The 17,487-nt window shown below is 42.6% G+C and overlaps 1 protein-coding gene across 2 annotated transcripts in view; it reads left to right on the top strand.

The window, feature by feature from the left end:
* The first annotated feature begins 10,686 nt into the window (after window positions 1-10,686).
* LOC111155772 (ATP synthase, H+ transporting, mitochondrial F1 complex, O subunit) overlaps window positions 10,687-17,487 on the top strand; it is an 8,668-nt gene continuing 1,867 nt past the window's right edge. Inside the window, exons 1-5 of one of the 2 annotated variants that reach the window (XM_022516159.1) lie at window positions 10,687-10,775; window positions 11,933-11,983; window positions 12,978-13,088; window positions 15,338-15,467; window positions 16,212-16,324. In XM_022516159.1, the coding sequence (XP_022371867.1) occupies window positions 10,740-10,775; window positions 11,933-11,983; window positions 12,978-13,088; window positions 15,338-15,467; window positions 16,212-16,324 (441 nt within the window). In that variant the 5' untranslated portion in view covers window positions 10,687-10,739. The remainder of the gene's footprint in view (window positions 10,776-11,932; window positions 11,984-12,977; window positions 13,089-15,337; window positions 15,468-16,211; window positions 16,325-17,487) is intronic. The other variant, XM_022516160.1, reaches the window with a different exon arrangement.

Below are 17,487 nucleotides of genomic sequence, written 5' to 3'. Positions count from 1 at the left end.
CGTCTGGTGGTAGGGTACAAGACAGGTCTTCTTTCAGTCTCGGGTTGGCTCCCGAGCAAAAACTGTAGTAAACTTCTCTGCATTCGTTGATGCCCTCCCCAGGCTCTTCCCACAGGGCCCAGGTCTCCCCCATTTCCCAGCTTGTCCTTGCTCAATGGATGCCCCTGTGCACTGACTCCATGGAAGCTCTCGTAACTACTTTGCCCCCAAGGATGTGTTTCAAGTGAATGCTGCCTGGCTTACAACGTGATTTGGAAATACGCTGCTGGCTGTGTTTTATGCATTTTATCAAGTGTTTTTAACTTTGTACTAGCTGCAACCATGAAGGGCACAGTTTTAGAAGGTTGAAGTTAAATAATAATTTCACACCAGGAAACACTCAGCTGGGGCCACCTATCCTAAGCTGCCTAGGTGGTCAATATTCTGGAGCTCTGGAGGTGGAGTCACATCAGGAGGCTGCTTAGTGGACACCTGGAGAGTTGGGGGTTGGATAATATCACAGTTGAGCCCATGGACTCTTGGAAGATGACTGGCCGTGTAAGCTTGTGTGTGTTCATTAACCTCGCTAGACCTCAGTTTCCTCTTCCGTCAAACAGGGGTGATCATATCTATAGATAACCCACAGGGTCTTGAGTAAATGAGTCTACAGTGCTTGGAGATATGGCTGGCATGCACTCACCACTTAATAAACGGTGGCCGCTATTAGGAATATTACTACTTCTTGGGCTGTTCCTGACTGTCCTTAAGGAAGGAAGGTGTTTGCCACATCTAATGTCTTTCAAGGAGGCTGGCAACCTGATTGGGCACATTTCAATTGTCATCCCACTTAAACTGTTGCACTCTAAAATGAGACAGTGAGGTTATGGATCCTGGAGGAACTTAAGTTAAATTCCATGATGGAACCAACAAACCAGACTTTTGCATTCTGACATTGCTCATCAGCTGTAGACTTTAAACTGTTTAAGCCCAAGTGCCCACTCCTCACAGGTTCTCAAAGGCTGGTATGGGATTGTCTGTGTCAGAACCATGTGGGGTGCACTTGTTTAAAATGGGAAATTGCCAGGCCCCACCTAGAACTGCTCCCCAAGAAGGCTTGAGGGAAGAACTCTGCATTTGAAGGAGCTCCTCACAGCCTCTTGGGCATGCTGGAGGGTAAGTGAGAGCCATAGCACTAGATTTGGCTCTGCAGCCCAAGTGCCTACTAACAGTGCCAAGCACATGGTGGATGCTTAAGGCATCTTTGTCTTAATAATAGGGAAAAAAAGACAGGGTGCCTGGGTGGCTCAGTTGGTTAAGCATCTGCCTTCAGCTCAGGTCATGAGTCCAGGGTCCTGGGATCAAGCCCCACATCAGGCTCCCTGCTCAACAGAGAGCTTGCTTCTCTCTCTCCCTCTGCCTGCTGCTCTCCTTGCTTGTGCTCTCTCTCTGTCAAATAAATAAATAAAATCTTTTTAGAAAAAAGAAAACTAATGAAAAAAATTTATGATTCAGTAAAAATCATGGAAAAATAAATAGGTGGATGAATGGATAATGGATGAATGAATAGACGGATAATGAATGAATGGATGGATGGAAGGATGGAAGGATGATGGATGGATGATGGAAGGATGGATGGATGGATGGATGGATGATGGATGAATGGATGGAGGATGGATGGATGGATGGATGGATGATGGATGGAGGATGGATGATGGAGGGATGGATGATGGATGGATGCATGCATGGACAGATGAAACAGCCACGTGTATCAAGTTTCTTTGTTCCTCTTTATCATGTTGTTCCTGAAGAGGAAACCATTAACATTTATTGAGAGAATTTTGTTCAGGGTAAAAGCAACATATGACTGATGCTAAACACTTAGAAAACACAAAAAAGCAAAAGGAAAGACAAATAAAAATCACCACTCAGAGGTTACCATCCTCAACACATTTGTGTAGTTCCTTCTGGTCTTCTGTGTGATGCATATAAACACAGGAGTGCTTAACAAAAATATCATCCTATTATAACCCAGTACTCTCTGAGCCTGCTTTCTTTAACTTAACAATGCATTATGAATATTTCCTCAACTCAGGAAATTCTTTTTCAGCATAATTTTAGATGGCAGCATAGTATTCCATCATAGATACGCTATGATTTATTTCAACCCCATCCAGTCATTGAATGTTCAAACTCAGTAATTAACTAAAAATGAAATGTACATGTTGATTCTAATTCACGTCTTCAGTGGACATCTGTGTTTTTCTAAGTTCCACAGTTGATTTCAATCAGTAGCCAGGATTGATGGCTACTGCCTACAAAAGCCTATTTCTAGAATGTTCTCAGGAAACTTTTGGAGTTAAAACACAAATAAGGAAAATTTCCATGCCTCAAGGACATCAGCAGACCTGGATTATGTAAACTCTGTTGATTTCAGGGTGCACAGCATTGTCACAGATGACAAGAGGAAAAAGCAGGTACTATTATATCGTCACAAGGGGACCAATGTGTTTCAGTGCCGCCAAGATGGCACCAACCTCATCTCTGATGAACAACCACTTGGAGAGCCACACAGCGATGCTCTGCCAACTGGAATGATTTATTTTTATCATTTCTTTCCCTTTCATTGCTTCAATTAGTTGCCAAGATATGACGGGAGGAGCTTGCTGTCTCTTTGGGGCTGGGATATAGAAGAAACTCCTATGAATTTAAAGACTCAAAGATTAAAGAAAGCCCAGAGTTTATAAAATTATGTGCAATTTCGTGCTTTTGATTTTTTTTTTTTAAGATTTTATTTGACAGCAAGAGACACAGAGAGAGAGGGAGTACAAGCAGGGGGAATGGAAGAGGGGGAAGCAGGCTCCTGAGCAGAGAGCCCGATGCGGGGCTCGACCCCAGCACCCTGGGATCATGACCCGAGCGGAAGGCAGAGGCTTTAACCCACTGAGCCACCCAGGCGCCCCCGTGCTTTTGATTTTTAAACAAACACCTGTACCAGTTTCTTCTGAACTATAACAAAGGAAAGGTGATTTCTTTAAAAGTTAGGAACTGGGGCGCCTGGGTGGCTCAGTGGGCTAAAGCCTCTGTCTCTGGCTTGGGCCATGATCTCAGGGTCCTGCCTCTCCCTCTCTCTCTGCCTGCCTCTCTGCCTACTTGTGACCTCGGTCATATAAATAAATAAAACCTTAAAAAATGTTTTAAAAATTAAAATAATAAAAATAAAAGTTAGGAACTGATGCAAAGAGAATTGACAACACACCCCTGAAGGCTGGATCCGTCTTGGTTGCCCTCATTCCTGCAGCATCTGTCATGATCTAGAGCACAGTGAATGATTGTTAAATGGGTTAATACTTGAGTGAATGAATGAATGAATGAATGAAGGGATGGTCCTCTATCCCATTTTAAGCCACACAATAGAGATGGTCTGAACTACTCAGCTTTCCTGCAGATTTGGTGTTAGTCTCCAAAGACCAGCCCCCTCATAACTCCTGTATTGCCTAAAAACTCAAAATAGGTAGTCCTTTTATCCAGCAATCCTATGCACAGGATCAAAATCCACCAAAATATATCACCAGTCCCGTCTCCCCCTAGAGAGGTACTCAGTTAGCAAAATGAAAATCTTCAGGATCCCTTACCACATCTGGCTCAAGGGGCCATCTGCAAGGTCGCACTAATTCATTCACTGCCGAAACTGTGGCTGCATTTAAACCCAGGGGTAGAAAAAGCTTCCTTTATACTCAAATCACCTCCCCTATGCAGTTCCCAGCCCCGTGGGACTGGCTGAGGCCACTGGCCCACTGGTGTTCTTCTGCATCTCCCTTGCTCTGAACTACATGACCCGAGAGGCCCAGCCTAACTTACCAGGAACCTCAAAGCAAGCATTCCTCTCTGGGTGCTTCCTCGCTGAGAAAAACAACAAATGACCGCTCTGGCCCCAAGTTTGATTGACACTCCCTTGCGCAGTACATCCCACTGTGGGATCCAGAAAGATCACAGCTCTCCCCTGGGCGGTTCAGAATCCCACCGCACCACACACCCCAGTCCCCGTTGCACCAGCACGTCCCCTCCAGTGGGCATGCATTCCTTGCCCTGACTTTTGCTTTCGCTTTTACTACAGCCAAATAATTGTGCAAAGAGGACAAAAAAAATGGGTAATTTCCCCTTCTTTTTTTTACCATATAATTTCCTGTTTCCCGCCAAACTCCAACAAAGCCTCTACTGTTCCCACGTTTTTATTTGCACCAAATATACATATACTCTTTTTTTTTTTTTTAAGGTAAATGGTGTTCAATGCTTTCTTGTTGACCAGTATGTCGTGAGAGCTGATGGTTGCTGCAGGAAGCCTGAGGGCTGAGGAGGCCCAGGGAGGACTTGAAGGAACATTAGAGGGGCGAGCTGCTGTGGCTTCTGAGACTGGCTTCCACACTGAGGCTGGGCAGTGGGAAGGAGAACGGTACTTGTCTGAGCCCCAAAACACACGCAGCCGGCAGGAGAGCATCTCTCAGGGACCGTTTCGCTGGTCAGACCTGATTCTTGCTTGCTGGGTAAGCACCAACACTGAGGTTTGAACAAGGAAAGCTCTAGAAAGAAACGGTTTCTGAAGCCAGAGGCTACATCTGCAACGTGAGGAGATGGCTCCCCCCAGTGTCGGGATGGTTCTTCGGAAACCCAAAAGAAACTAAGCCAGAGCCATGACCTTGACCAGTTCAAGGTGGTGTGACCCACAGGCCTGGAGGAGAAGGGGAAGGAGGAGGCAGGTGCCCAGGTTGGGGGGCGAGTTGCCCCAAAGCCGGTCCTCCCTCTGTCGCCCCCAGATCCTGTGTTCAATGCTGCAAACCCCCCAACACAACTTTCTCCAAAGATTCAAAAAAGCCACCAGGCTTTTTTTTTTTTTTTTAATAATGTGTTTTATTTGCTCTTTTCCTCTTTTCCTTTGTAGCAGATGCACCAAACCCTACAGATAAACAGTTAGGGTCATATGGTCACAGTATGTAGAATCCCATTGTCTCCCCCAACATCTTTTCTTGCTCAAAGCCTGATCCTTTCCAGCCTGGGGGCCTCCTGCTGAATGCCAGGACCTCCCAAAAACCCCCTTTAATGGGGAAGTGCCATAGACCTGTACAGAAAGCCCCCAGCATCATTTTCCTATTCTTAGGTTCACACGGAAAGCTGGCTACCTATGAAGTTCGAAAACTTCTCAGGGCTGCCAGCCTGTGGCCCTGAGAAAGTACATGGTTCTGGTCTGCTACAAAGGATCCGTGCACAGTTTTCAAAATAAATTCACTAGAGAACAGAACCAAAACAGAGAGAGAGAGAGAGAGAGAGAATTGATGCAGAATTCGGTCCAATATAAAGAAATACACAAATAATGCAAATATTTCCCAAGTCCTTTCAGTGTTACAGACTGTGTGGGGGAAAATCATATTATCATCCTTTGCTCTAAAGATACCAGCCTCAGTAGGCATTTGACAAAGCTAAAGAAAATGGCCCGAGGCTGGAGGAGTCAATGCTAAAGCAAGGAAAGAAACCTTGAAAGTGCTCTGGTTCACCTTGGAGGCTGGTCCTTTATAGAATGTGTCCACTTCAAGCCATTCCCCTTCATGTCAGAAGCTGAGTGTTACTGTAAGTTAGGACAGTGTCTCTCTCCTTTATGGGGCACATAAGGAAGTGACAAGATCATGAATCTCTCTTTTTTTTTCTGATTTTGGTAATGACACATTCTCATTAAAGAAAAATACAAAATATAGTTTGTCATTTTTTTCCCTCAGTGTCATTAAATATTTTCCTATGTCGTGAAATATTTTTTGAAAATCTCATTGTAATGGTTGCACAATGTCCTACTTTTAAAACCATTCTTTAATGCTGAGACATGTTTCCTTTTTCTTTTTTTTTTTTTTCTTTTCTGTTTTAAAGTGAAACAAAATAGAGGAACCTAGGAGAAAATAAAAAAAGAGAGAGGGAGGGAGGCAAACCATAAGAGACTCTTAACTCCAGGAAACAAACTGGGGGTTGCTGGCCGGGTGGGGAGATGGGGTAACTGGGGGATGGGCATTAAGGAGGGCACGTGATGTAATCAGCACTGGGTGTTGTACGTAACTGATGAACCACTGGATTCTAGTCCTAAAACTAATATTACACTAAATTTTAACTAACTAAAATTTGAATAAAAGCTTGAAATATCTTTTAAACAGTGAGTGTAGTAAACATTTTGAACATTAACCTTCATTCAGATTTCTGAGTTTCTGGGTCAAGGGGAAAGTCACTTAATTTGTTGAAACATGCAGTTAAGGGTCTCATGACCCCATGCCTCTGTTCTCCATGCCAGCATATGGTGCCTTTGCAGAGGAAATACAACTGGGAAAAATATTTGTTTTGAATTGAAACTCAGCGTAAAATTAAAAAGTTGAGATTTGACGTTTAGGTTTTGTTATCACAACTTTTAAGCAATTCAAGGTTATCCAGAGAGAATGTACTATAAAAGCAGTATGCTAAGTCTTTTCCCTTCTTCTATAGAATAACAATTTTTTTTCCTTTCCAAATTCATTATTCTTGCATAGCAGAAATTATGGCAGTCACACAGCTGGGAAACTGCCGGCTGATTGCCCTCAAGGGTTGGCATCTGGGACCCTGGCCTGTCACTGCAGTGTTTTGCCTGTGGTGAGAGTTCAGCAGACACCCACCAATCCAAGAGCAGGTGGAAGAGAGGTTGAAATGCAAAGACATCAGGCTTCAGGGCTTCTGCTGTGTTTCTCCCATACTCCAAATCACCAAGATGTAAGCAGTACACATCGGCATCAGAATCCCATGCTCAGAAATACATCCGGAGACCCAGGACTGTCATTTCCTCCATGAGCTGCCTGAAAAGGATCTGAGAAATTTCCGCACCTACAAAGTGGGGGAGTACCAGACTACCTAATCTTAGAGTTGTCCTGACACTCAACATGAAAATGAAACCATATATGTGGTTTAAATGAGCCCTAAAACTCAAGTAATCACATTAAATAAACCATGAAATAAATTAATCATTAAATAACTCTAAAATTCAGATAATCACAAACTACTCTTATGGCCACATCCAAGGGGCTGGAGAGCATTGGGGTAAATATTAAGAAAGTAGAGGGCATCTCCCTGGTGTTATGCAACCTTACAGTTCACTTACAATGATCAATACAATAGATAGTCTAGAATTTTCCAAGTATGTCTGGCCCCAGAACTTTTGATTTGCATTACATCTAATAACACCCACATATTAGGAAACATGGGTTTGGGGTTTGATTTCACATAGAATGTAAGGTCTCTGAAGGCAAGCACTTTGTCTTGCACCCCGCTGTATCTTCAAGGCATAGAAGAGCTGCCTGCATATAATAGGTACTCAATAAAATTTACATTCATTGCATAATGAATATACTTTCTATTAAGCTAATTTGAAAATAGCATCTGAAAAGAGTTTGCATAATGAAGTGAAACATGGTTTTTTATGCTCTGCTAGTAAAAGTGTAAATAGGTTAAGACTTTTGAAAAGCAGAAATTATGGTAAAAAGCAGCCTGGTGAAGAACTTTTAAAGTGTTCCTACCCTCTCACCAAGTTGTGCTGCTTCTGGAAATTTATTTGGATGTTATTCTAAGTATGAAAAACAAAAGTTTGCACTTAAGATGCTCAGGAGATGTAGTATTATTTAAAATGAAAAAAAAAAACACCTGAAAATGATCTGAATTATGTTCAAAAATCACTGAATAACTAAGATACAGAATATCCACTTGATGGGTTATTCTGTGCATAATATGCTTATGGAAATGATATAACTTAGAAATATTCATAAGCATGTATTCACAAACCATATATAATTTAGTATCCTTTTTTTTCTTGTATTAAGGAAAAAGGCAAGAAACTAAATTATATAGGAATTGTAAGCCATATATGTAATAAATGCATATATATGTAATATGTTTTAAAAATGCAGAAAAAATTTTGAGGAACCTCCATGCTGTTTTCCAGAGTGGTTGCACCAGCTTGCATTCCCACCAACAGTGTAGGAGGGTTCCCCTTTCTCCGCATCCTCGCCAGCATCTGTCATTTCCTGACTTGTTAATTTTAGCCATTCTGACTGGCGTGAGGTGATATCTCATTGTGGTTTTGATTTGTATTTCCCTGATGCCGAGTGATGTGGAGCACTTTTTCATGTGTCTGTTGGCCATCTGGATGTCTTCTTTGCAGAAATGTCTGTTCATGTCTTCTGCCCATTTCTTGATTGGATTATTTGTTCTTTGGGTGTTGAGTTTGCTAAGTTCTTTATAGATTTTGGACACTAGCCCTTTATCCGATATGTCATTTGCAAATATCTTCTCCCATTCTGTCAGTTGTCTTTTGGTTTTGTTAACTGTTTCCTTTGCTGTGCAAAAGCTTTTGATCTTGATAAAATCCCAATAGTTCATTTTTGCCCTTGCTTCCCTTGCCTTTGGCGATGTTCCTAGGAAGATGTTGCTGCGGCTGAGGTCGAAGAGGTTGCTGCCTGTGTTCTCCTCAAGGATTTTGATGGATTCCTTTCTCACATTGAGGTCCTTCATCCATTTTGAGTCTATTTTCGTGTGTGGTGTAAGGAAATGATCCAATTTCATTTTTCTGCATGTGGCTGTCCAATTTTCCCAACACCATTTATTGAAGAGGCTGTCTTTTTTCCATTGGACATTCTTTCCTCCTTTGTCGAAGATTAGTTGACCATAGAGTTGAGGGTCTATTTCTGGGCTCTCTATTCTGTTCCATTGATCTATGTGTCTGTTTTTGTGCCAGTACCATGCTGTCTTGATGATGACAGCTTTGTAATAGAGCTTGAAGTCCGGAATTGTGATGCCACCAACTTTGGCTTTCTTTTTCAATATTGCTTTGGCTATTCGAGGTCTTTTCTGGTTCCATATAAATTTTAGGATTATTTGTTCCATTTCTTTGAAAAAAATGGATGGTACTTTGATAGGAATTGCATTAAATGTGTAGATTGCTTTAGGTAGCATAGACATTTTCACAATATTTATTCTTCCAATCCAGGAGCATGGCAGCAATTGCACTGCTGGGTATTTACCCTAAAGATACAAACGTAGTGATCCGAAGGGGCACGTGCACCCGAATGTTTATAGCAGCAATGTCTACAATAGCCAAACTATGGAAAGAACCTAGATGTCCATCAACAGACGAATGGATAAAGAAGATGTGGTATATATACGCAATGGAATACTATGCAGCCATCAAAAGAAATGAAATCTTGCCATTTGCGACGACGTGGATGGAACTAGAGGGTATCATGCTTAGCGAAATAAGTCAATCGGAGAAAGACAACTATCATATGATCTCCCTGATACGAGGGAGAGGAGATGCAACATGGGGGGTTAAGGGGGTAGGAGAAGAGTAAATGAAACAAGATGGGATTGGGAGGGAGGCAAACCATAAGTGACTCTTAATCTCACAAAACAAACTGAGGGTTGATGGGGGGAGGGGGGTTGGGGGGGTGGGGTTATGGACATTGGGGAGGGTATGTGCTATGGTGAGTGCTGTGAAGTGTGTAAACCTGGCGATTCACAGACCTGTACCCCTGGAGATAAAAATATATTATATGTTTATAAAAAATAAATTTTTTTTTTAAATGCAGAAAAAAAACCTAACATTGAGTGCTACTCTGTCACGCATTTGTTCTAAATACTTTACATACATCTAACTTCTTTATTTTCCCAATAATCTATAAGGCAGTCACTATTGCAATTGCAATACTCCGTATAATACTGAAAAAATGCTGGGAGATAACACACCCAAACAGTGACAACAGCTGCCCCTGAGTGATCGAAAAGACAGCAACTACGCTCCTTGCACTTTCCTGCATTTTTACAAGTGTTTCGTAGTGATGAGAAAACTGCACTCTAAAAGCATAAATTAATGAATTAATCTGTGTTCCTATAAGATATCTGAACAGGAAAAAACTTTTTAATTGCCCACAGGACCCCTTTATTTCAACAGGGAACTCCGGTCCGTGCTCTACTCGCCAGTTCTCTTCTATATAGAAGAGAAAAATAAAAGGAAGCTCCATTTAGGGTGAAATACGTTGAAAATCGGCTATTTTTACGAATGCGGAGAAACTGGCCAAGGCTACTGTTGGGTTTCCAGTTTCTATGTCGCATTTGCTCAAACCCCAAGATAATCTCAGATAATCACTCCGCCCTACCCAGAATGAAGAATTTAGTCACCAGAAGCTCACATGCCCTCACAAATCAACGAGTCAGTGGTGAGATGTGGAGATAAGGGTGTGGAGGTAGAGGAGCAGTCAGGGCCCAGGCACTGGACAAGAAGAACCCGCAGGGGCAGCGGGAAGCTTCATTTCTTTTTCTGCAGCGGGAGGAACTGTCCTTGATACACCCTTTGGAGCGGTAGAAAGAAGGGGTAAAAAGATGCTAATAAAGCTAGCTATGAATGTGAAGTTGATCACATGTCACCTATTTATCTAAGTGGCAATTTAAAAACTAGGGACAATAAATCCATCCTACACTAAGGACCATTTAGTAACGCAAGCAATTTATCTTATGGCGTTGTCGGTGCCCACTAGCTCAACGGGTCCAACCCACTTCTAAAGACCACAAATCCCAGCAGGACTGCGACCTCTGCGCATGCGGCCTGAAGACCTACGCCTACATTTCCCAGCAGGCCGAGCGGCTACGCTGACGCACGCGTGCGCCCTTGCGTCTCTCCCTCTAACTCGGGTTTGACCTACAGCCTCCTGGACAAGATGGCTGTCCCAGGAGTGTCTGGCTTGTCCCGGCAGGTGAGAGAACGGAGGCCCTGAAAACTAGCGAGACGATCCCTCCTAGGGTGAAACGTACTAGGTCGTTAAGGGCCACGGGGTGAGGCCACAGCTGGGGAAGCGTGGCCGCCGTTCAGCGTTGTGGGGCCCTGCGAGTGGGGGCGACACACAAGAGCTCAGGCGGCCCTGCCTCCCTTTTGTGGACGCCCGCGGGGCAGGTGGTGCAGGGTGACGCGTGCCTGACGTTGGCGACCCCCGAGTACAGCCTCGGGAAGCAGGCAGCTTGAGGACCAAGGGAGAGGGGGGCCGCAAGGAAAGGACACGGCCCACCCTAATTCACTTAACTTCTGTTGTGGTGGTTAAACCGGTCAGGGGTCACCAGTAATGCTAAGGATTATTTGCAAAGCCCATTTCACTTTTTTATAAAGAAAATGAGACGGAAAGATTTAAATGACTCGTCCTTGGCAGCTCAGCCAGGAAGGGGTGGGTAGAGCTGAGATTCGAACCCACAGCCACACAGAAGATGGAGTTGGAAAGAAAATTCTTTATATGTAAAGAATACTCTTTACGTATAAACTACGTACCAGCACCATGCTTTGCATATCATGACACCTTGCAGCTTAGGTAAGTTGCCTGTAAGTGATAAGTCTTTTAATCCCCACAGCCAGTTGGTATAATACACAACAGAACTGAAATTATTTAAAGGTGACCCGGGCTTTTGCAGATTTTTTAAACAGTGGGTCCCAGCTCTATTCCTTGGTAGACAAGATACATTTCTCAGAGCTAGGGCCTGTGCTTACATCAGAGTGCTGCAGTTAATCTTTATTTTCCTATAGCATTTGGAGTCTAAGAAAGTGACATCTCGTGCACATCGTGATTACAGTCTTCCCATTTTTTATTAAAGTCCTTGCTCATGGGTGGTAACATAAATGCCAAAAATCTTGTGTTTTTTTGAAACCTGTATTTCAGCCAGATTTGTGTTTTCTCTCTTACATGGATGTCCTAGCCTTTCCTTGTTCCTAGCAAATGAAGGACTTGGTGGGAAAGCAAATTTCCCCAGGCAACTAGGGATGATTCTCAGTGGGGAAATTGACTTCTGGGTAATAAAGAGCAACTCATGTAACCTACGTGATGATGCTCAGAAACTAATAATTTAAAATGTTTTTATTGTTTTGAAGGTGCGATGCTTTAGTACAACAGTGGTCAGGCCGTTTTCCAAGCTCGTGCGGGTATGTCAACTTTTGTATTTGTAATTAACTGTAAAATAGATAGAAGTGTGTGAGTCAAACAGCAGTACAATTAGGGCATAGATTTTTGTATAAGTACTACCTAAACCTTTCTGCATGAATTGTGGTTTCCAAAATGTGACGTGTGCATGGGGGTAGAGAATGGAATAAGTTGAATGCCTGGTGTGCAACAGGCCCGTGCATTACCTTTGTGAGACTTTCTTAAAACCCCCTTACAGTGATGGAAAGTAGCCGGTCTTCCCGTTTACAAAAAAGGGAACGGACTCTGGGAAAACCTGCCTAAGGTTACTCAGCTTGGTCTTAGAGCTGGACTGGAACTAAGTCTTTCTCATTCAAGGCCTGAGCTTTTCCACCACAACCATACCGCACCACCAAGCATATGTAGTCATATATTGATGATGGTGTGTGGGGAAAAGGCTACAGTGTCTTGTGAGAAATCGTTCAAGCAGGAGGCACTCAGTAAGTTGCTAAAGAGCCCTGTTAAACTGAACATGGGTGAGGAGGCACTGTAGGGGGAGTTTATAATGTTATTATGAAATATATAAAAATACCCTGGTGTATGTTTCGTAAATACCTGTTTTCTTGGCTCTAATGTGCAAAACGGGCTTCTATCAGTGTTTACAATCTCCAGTACTTGGAACTGACCAGTTACTGTGTTCCAAGGAAGCATAAGCTCATCTCAGAATTAACGTAACTGATTTCTATAGTTAGAGCTGAAAAGGACACCGTGTTTCCTCAGCACCGTGTTTTAAGATGAAAAATACGGAAGTTCAAAGATTGACCTCGCCAAGGAGACAGCCCTGATTTGTTTGAGAATTGCCCTTCACAATAGCTCCTTGATGACCTGTTTAAACTGTTTTGTGCTTTAAGTGATGTCATTTTTTTAATATACATATTTAATGCTCCTCTTGGTAATATGCTGTCTTAACTGATTTTCTTTTACTCTTCCTCCCCTACCCCATCCTTTTTTTTAAAGCCACCGGTTCAGGTATATGGTATCGAAGGTCGCTATGCCACTGCTCTTTATTCGGCTGCATCAAAACAGAATAAACTGGAGCAAGTAGAGAAAGAATTGTTGAGAGTAGCAGTAAGTAGTGTTTCTGTTCATTACTTACTAAATTTCCATTGTGTGTTTTTTGCTTTAATTATCTGACCATGTATCCCTAATGAGGTATATCCTAAAAGAAATTGGAGTACCAAAAAAAAGGGGGGGACGGGTTTTCTGTAACCATGTTGGTAGTGAGAGTAGTGGGTCTTACTATTCTGAACCTATTGTATAATAGGTACAGGCAGATGCATATCAAGGATATTAATATTAGGAACCAAGATTTGGCGCTAAGAGAAGAAATAGAAGTCCCCTTTGAAAATCTGTGTTTGTATTTCAGGTATTTCCAAAATAGTCTTTAGAAAGTGTATTATAACCTTCTCTACCAGGAATTTATTTTCTTTATGAAGTCTTTCCTCAGTTTCAACTTTTATTTTATTCCCAAGATGTGAGAGGAAAATGACCAGAGCATGCTGAGCAGCAAAATTAGGAAAGGTGTATGGGGTCCGTAATGGTAATAGAGAACTGACAAAGATCATGAAGCTTACAGGGGAAAGTTTATTTTTACATTTTTTTAAACATAAAAGGAGTTTATGTTAACAGAATTGAATTAACAGAAGTCTACTCTGTAAATTAAAGAGGAGAATCTCTGCTGTAATTTGAACTCCGTTTTCTAGTTAACAAGTTCTGCCCATTTTGTCGCTTCCCCTTCTCTTTTCGCTTTGTAGTTGCCACCCCCAACAGTAAGTTCTAGATAAAAGAAGAGTCTAATATATACTCTCTCCAGAAAAATTTTTGCTCTTTTTTGGTTTTATGTTTTAAGAAGTTCTCGTATTCTTAATCTGCTTATTTTTAAAGATTTTTTTATCTTACTGTTTGGGAGAAAAAACCCTCACAGGCTAGTCATATAGGATAATACTTAACATATTTTGTACATTTTTCATTTTAAGCTTTTTTTCGGAACTTTTGTCCTCACAGACAATAACGTTAGCTCTCTGTTCCTTTTTTGTCCAGTTATCTCCACAGATAATGCTTGCGGTCTTAGTTGGTGCGATTACGGCCCACATGGAGCCAACAGCCTTACTGTTGGAGACGCTTGGGAGAAGGGTAGCAAGAGCAGGCAGGATCACACATGGCAATTTTTGGAGGCGATAATGACTGCCCGCAACTTGCTGTTTACACCCATGTTAAACCTGAACAGTGGTGTTTGCGTTCATGAGCATGACCTGGGTTGTGGTCATTAGAATGGGATTTGACTAAAACCTGGAAACCAGTTAAGATGCGGAGACCTAGAAAGGAGGCAGTTACCTGAGGACGCTATAAAACATTAGTGTTTCGGAACTGGCAGCAAAGTGTGGTGCCACGCAGATGCCATGAGCTGCCCGCTGGGTGATGCAGCAGAAGAAGATGAGAAACATGAAGGACCGCAGTCCCCTAACGCCAGAATGCTCTTTCATTTGTGTGACTCAGCAGTTTTTAGGGGGAAATATTGTTTCCATGGAGTCACTCAAATTGTTTTAGCCTGACAGGCAGCCTAGATTAGAGCCAGAATTCCAGCCAGGAGCCTGGGAGAAGGGGCTACTGGAGGTATTTAACTGGAAGGTGTCCAGATGGGAGCAGCCATTGGTTCATTGAACTCTGGCCCGATACTGAGGGGAGCAAGGTGCCGGAAGCTGCCCTGGGTCACTGAAAATGGACATTTATGAAATAACAAAATGGAGATGCATGGGGGGGGTCTCTGGTAGCTGCACTCCCACTGTTTGTCCGCTCTCCCTCCCAGCCAGACGAGGCTGCTCTGGAAACACCAGAGGTCTCGTGGAGCTCTGTAAAAGGCTGGATGGAGTCAGGATCAGACTGAGACGGAGAGGCCCCCGGAAAGTGCATGACAAGGAGGCCTCCTTTGCCATCAGACCTCCTTTCTAGGTCTGCACGTGAGTGTTGGTGTCACTGGCCTCGTGGTATGTGAAAATCTAGAGTCATGCTTGCATTAAATACATTAGCGTAGGCAGTCATTGAACCTTTTGGCTGCTTAGTTTTTTTCCTCTCTGGAAAAGCAAAAACAAATTTAAGAAACTTTATATAAAGTGTTTTTAAACTTTTTCAAGAAATACCATTATATTCTGATAAAATCAAGGTACACTGTATTCTCAAAGGAAAGAAAATTACTTGACTCTAAACTTTTCTTCATATGTGCTTGAATGCTGATTTAATTAACGAAATACGTGATTCATAATAAAGTATGTTGTGGCAGCTAGGATTATTAATGCTGTAATATTTTTTGGTACTTTCAGCAAATCTTGAAGGAACCCAAAATGGCTGCTTCCATTATGAATCCCTATATAAAGCGTTCCGTGAAAGTGAAAAGCCTAAATGACATGAGCGCAAAAGAGAGATTCTCTCCTCTCACATCCAACCTGATCAGTAAGTATTAGATCTTTCCCACTGAAGCCCCTGAAAATCTTGCTACCGGAAATGGGGTCCATGGACCAGGAGCCATTAGCATCGCCTGCCTTTTGGAAGTGGAAAATATCAGGACTTAGCCATCCTGCTGAATCAGAATCTGCGCCTTAACTAGCTCCCCATGTGGATTAATTGTTTGTGCATTAAAGCTTGAGGAGCACTGTGCAAAGCGTATTAAGATGTAAGAAAGTAATCGCAGTCAGTTTAGCCTATGGAGAAGACCAGCGGGATTCATACCAAGAAAATGGTTTGGAGCCAGTGGTTGTGACTCTGTCCTTGATGACATTTGCATTCTTTGGTGCATTTGGCTTGCTTTTAAAGTCCCTTGGTCAACCAGAATACGAGCTCCGAAGAAAGTGCGTTCGTGTCGTCGTCTTTGAATATGGATCTATGTTAATTTGAGGTTAGATTCCAACCAGAAGTAAGAGAGTCACTTGGCAAGCTGTGAAGAAGATAGCGGTTGCAGATCTGTGAGACCTCCCCTCCACCCTGCTAATTTAGATGTGAGTCAGTGCTGGTTCTTTGCAACACTGAGTATACTTTTTAAATAACGAGTTGCATCTTCTTAATTCACATTCTTGAAGGACGTTGAATTTGGTATTTTAAGACTACAAATCTAAGCTTGCTTTTGAGGTGAATATAATATCTCCTGAATAATCTGTTTCGAGTGAGGTTCATCTTACTGAGAAACCTTCCCTCTCCCAGATTTGCTTGCGGAGAATGGTCGCTTGGACAACACCCCTGGAGTCATTTCTGCCTTTTCGACCATGATGAGCGTCCACCGTGGGGAAGTACCGTGCACAGTGACCACCGCATCTGTAAGTGACAGCCTGGTGCCGCTAGATTTGCTTTGACCTGTCATGAGTCACATTTTGCATAATGAACAGAAAAAATGGGCTGAAATCCAGGAATTGGTAAAGGTGACTTGTCACTTAAGAGGTTGACTTCAGTTCTTGTACAGTTCTGCCCTGGAAGGGCCAGTGTATAGCTTTAACCTGTGACCACTCAGAAGGACCAGACTGGTTAAAAATGTATTGGGAAGTAGTGGTTATTTTCCTTTACAAGTTTGAGTTATTTTGTTAATACCTTATTAAGTAGGCTCTTGAAACTAGGGTGTCTAATTTCTGTGGTGGTGAATGGGAGCGTTCAGCACATAGGCCCTTTGATCTTGTTGTGTTGCTGAAATGGGCTATAATGACATTTTTTTGAAACCTGCTGTATGCTTGGTACTTTATAACTTATTATTTTAATAGCAGAGTTCCATGTGAGGTAGAATTATCCTTTATAGATAAGGAAACACAAGGAAATTAAGCGGCTTGCCCAAGGTGACAAAACATGGAATCAGGATTTGAACATGGGCCTCTTGCAGAAGTGCATGTTCCGTAAGCTACACTGCGTCCCCAGAATTAATTTTGTTGGTGTCTTAAATACCTGTTTCCTTCCTACTGCAGTTCACTTGCTACAGGAGAGCAACCTGTGGGGCTTAATTATCAGCAGAGGATGGTAGATTGGCTTGGAATACACAGCACCTGACCTTGTCTGGTATTTCTGGTGTTTATAAGATACTCTGACTCTCCAAAAGAGCACAATGTCAGAGAGACATTTTAGCACGTAGTAACATTTGCACACTTGTAGCTCCGTAGTTGGTGCCACCAAAGCACGTAACTGGCCGAGAATCAGCACAGCTCAGGCCTTCACCCCAGCGCACTGGGACCACAGCAGCTCTCCCCAGCGGGAGCCCGGGCGAGGCTTCACCGGCAGGTGGTCACACCGTCCCCGTGGCTAAGCCCTGGTACAGGTCACTCAGAGATATAAGGACCTGATTTCTTTAATGGTGCCTATTTTTGTAAAAGTTTCTTAGAACCAACTGTTGCTAATGCTTTTGAAGCTGAAACTTCTTGAATAAATAGGTTTCCACTGTTTGAAAACAAAACAAAAAATCACTTTTTTTTTTTTTTTTTTTTTTTTTTTTTTTTTTTTT

This window comes from Enhydra lutris, unplaced genomic scaffold (genome assembly GCF_002288905.1).
Source record: "Enhydra lutris kenyoni isolate GAN:26980312 unplaced genomic scaffold, ASM228890v2 scaffoldscaffold43, whole genome shotgun sequence".
In the NCBI taxonomy this organism is placed as follows: domain Eukaryota; kingdom Metazoa; phylum Chordata; class Mammalia; order Carnivora; family Mustelidae; genus Enhydra; species Enhydra lutris.
This window is presented reverse-complemented; position numbering and strand designations above follow the sequence as displayed.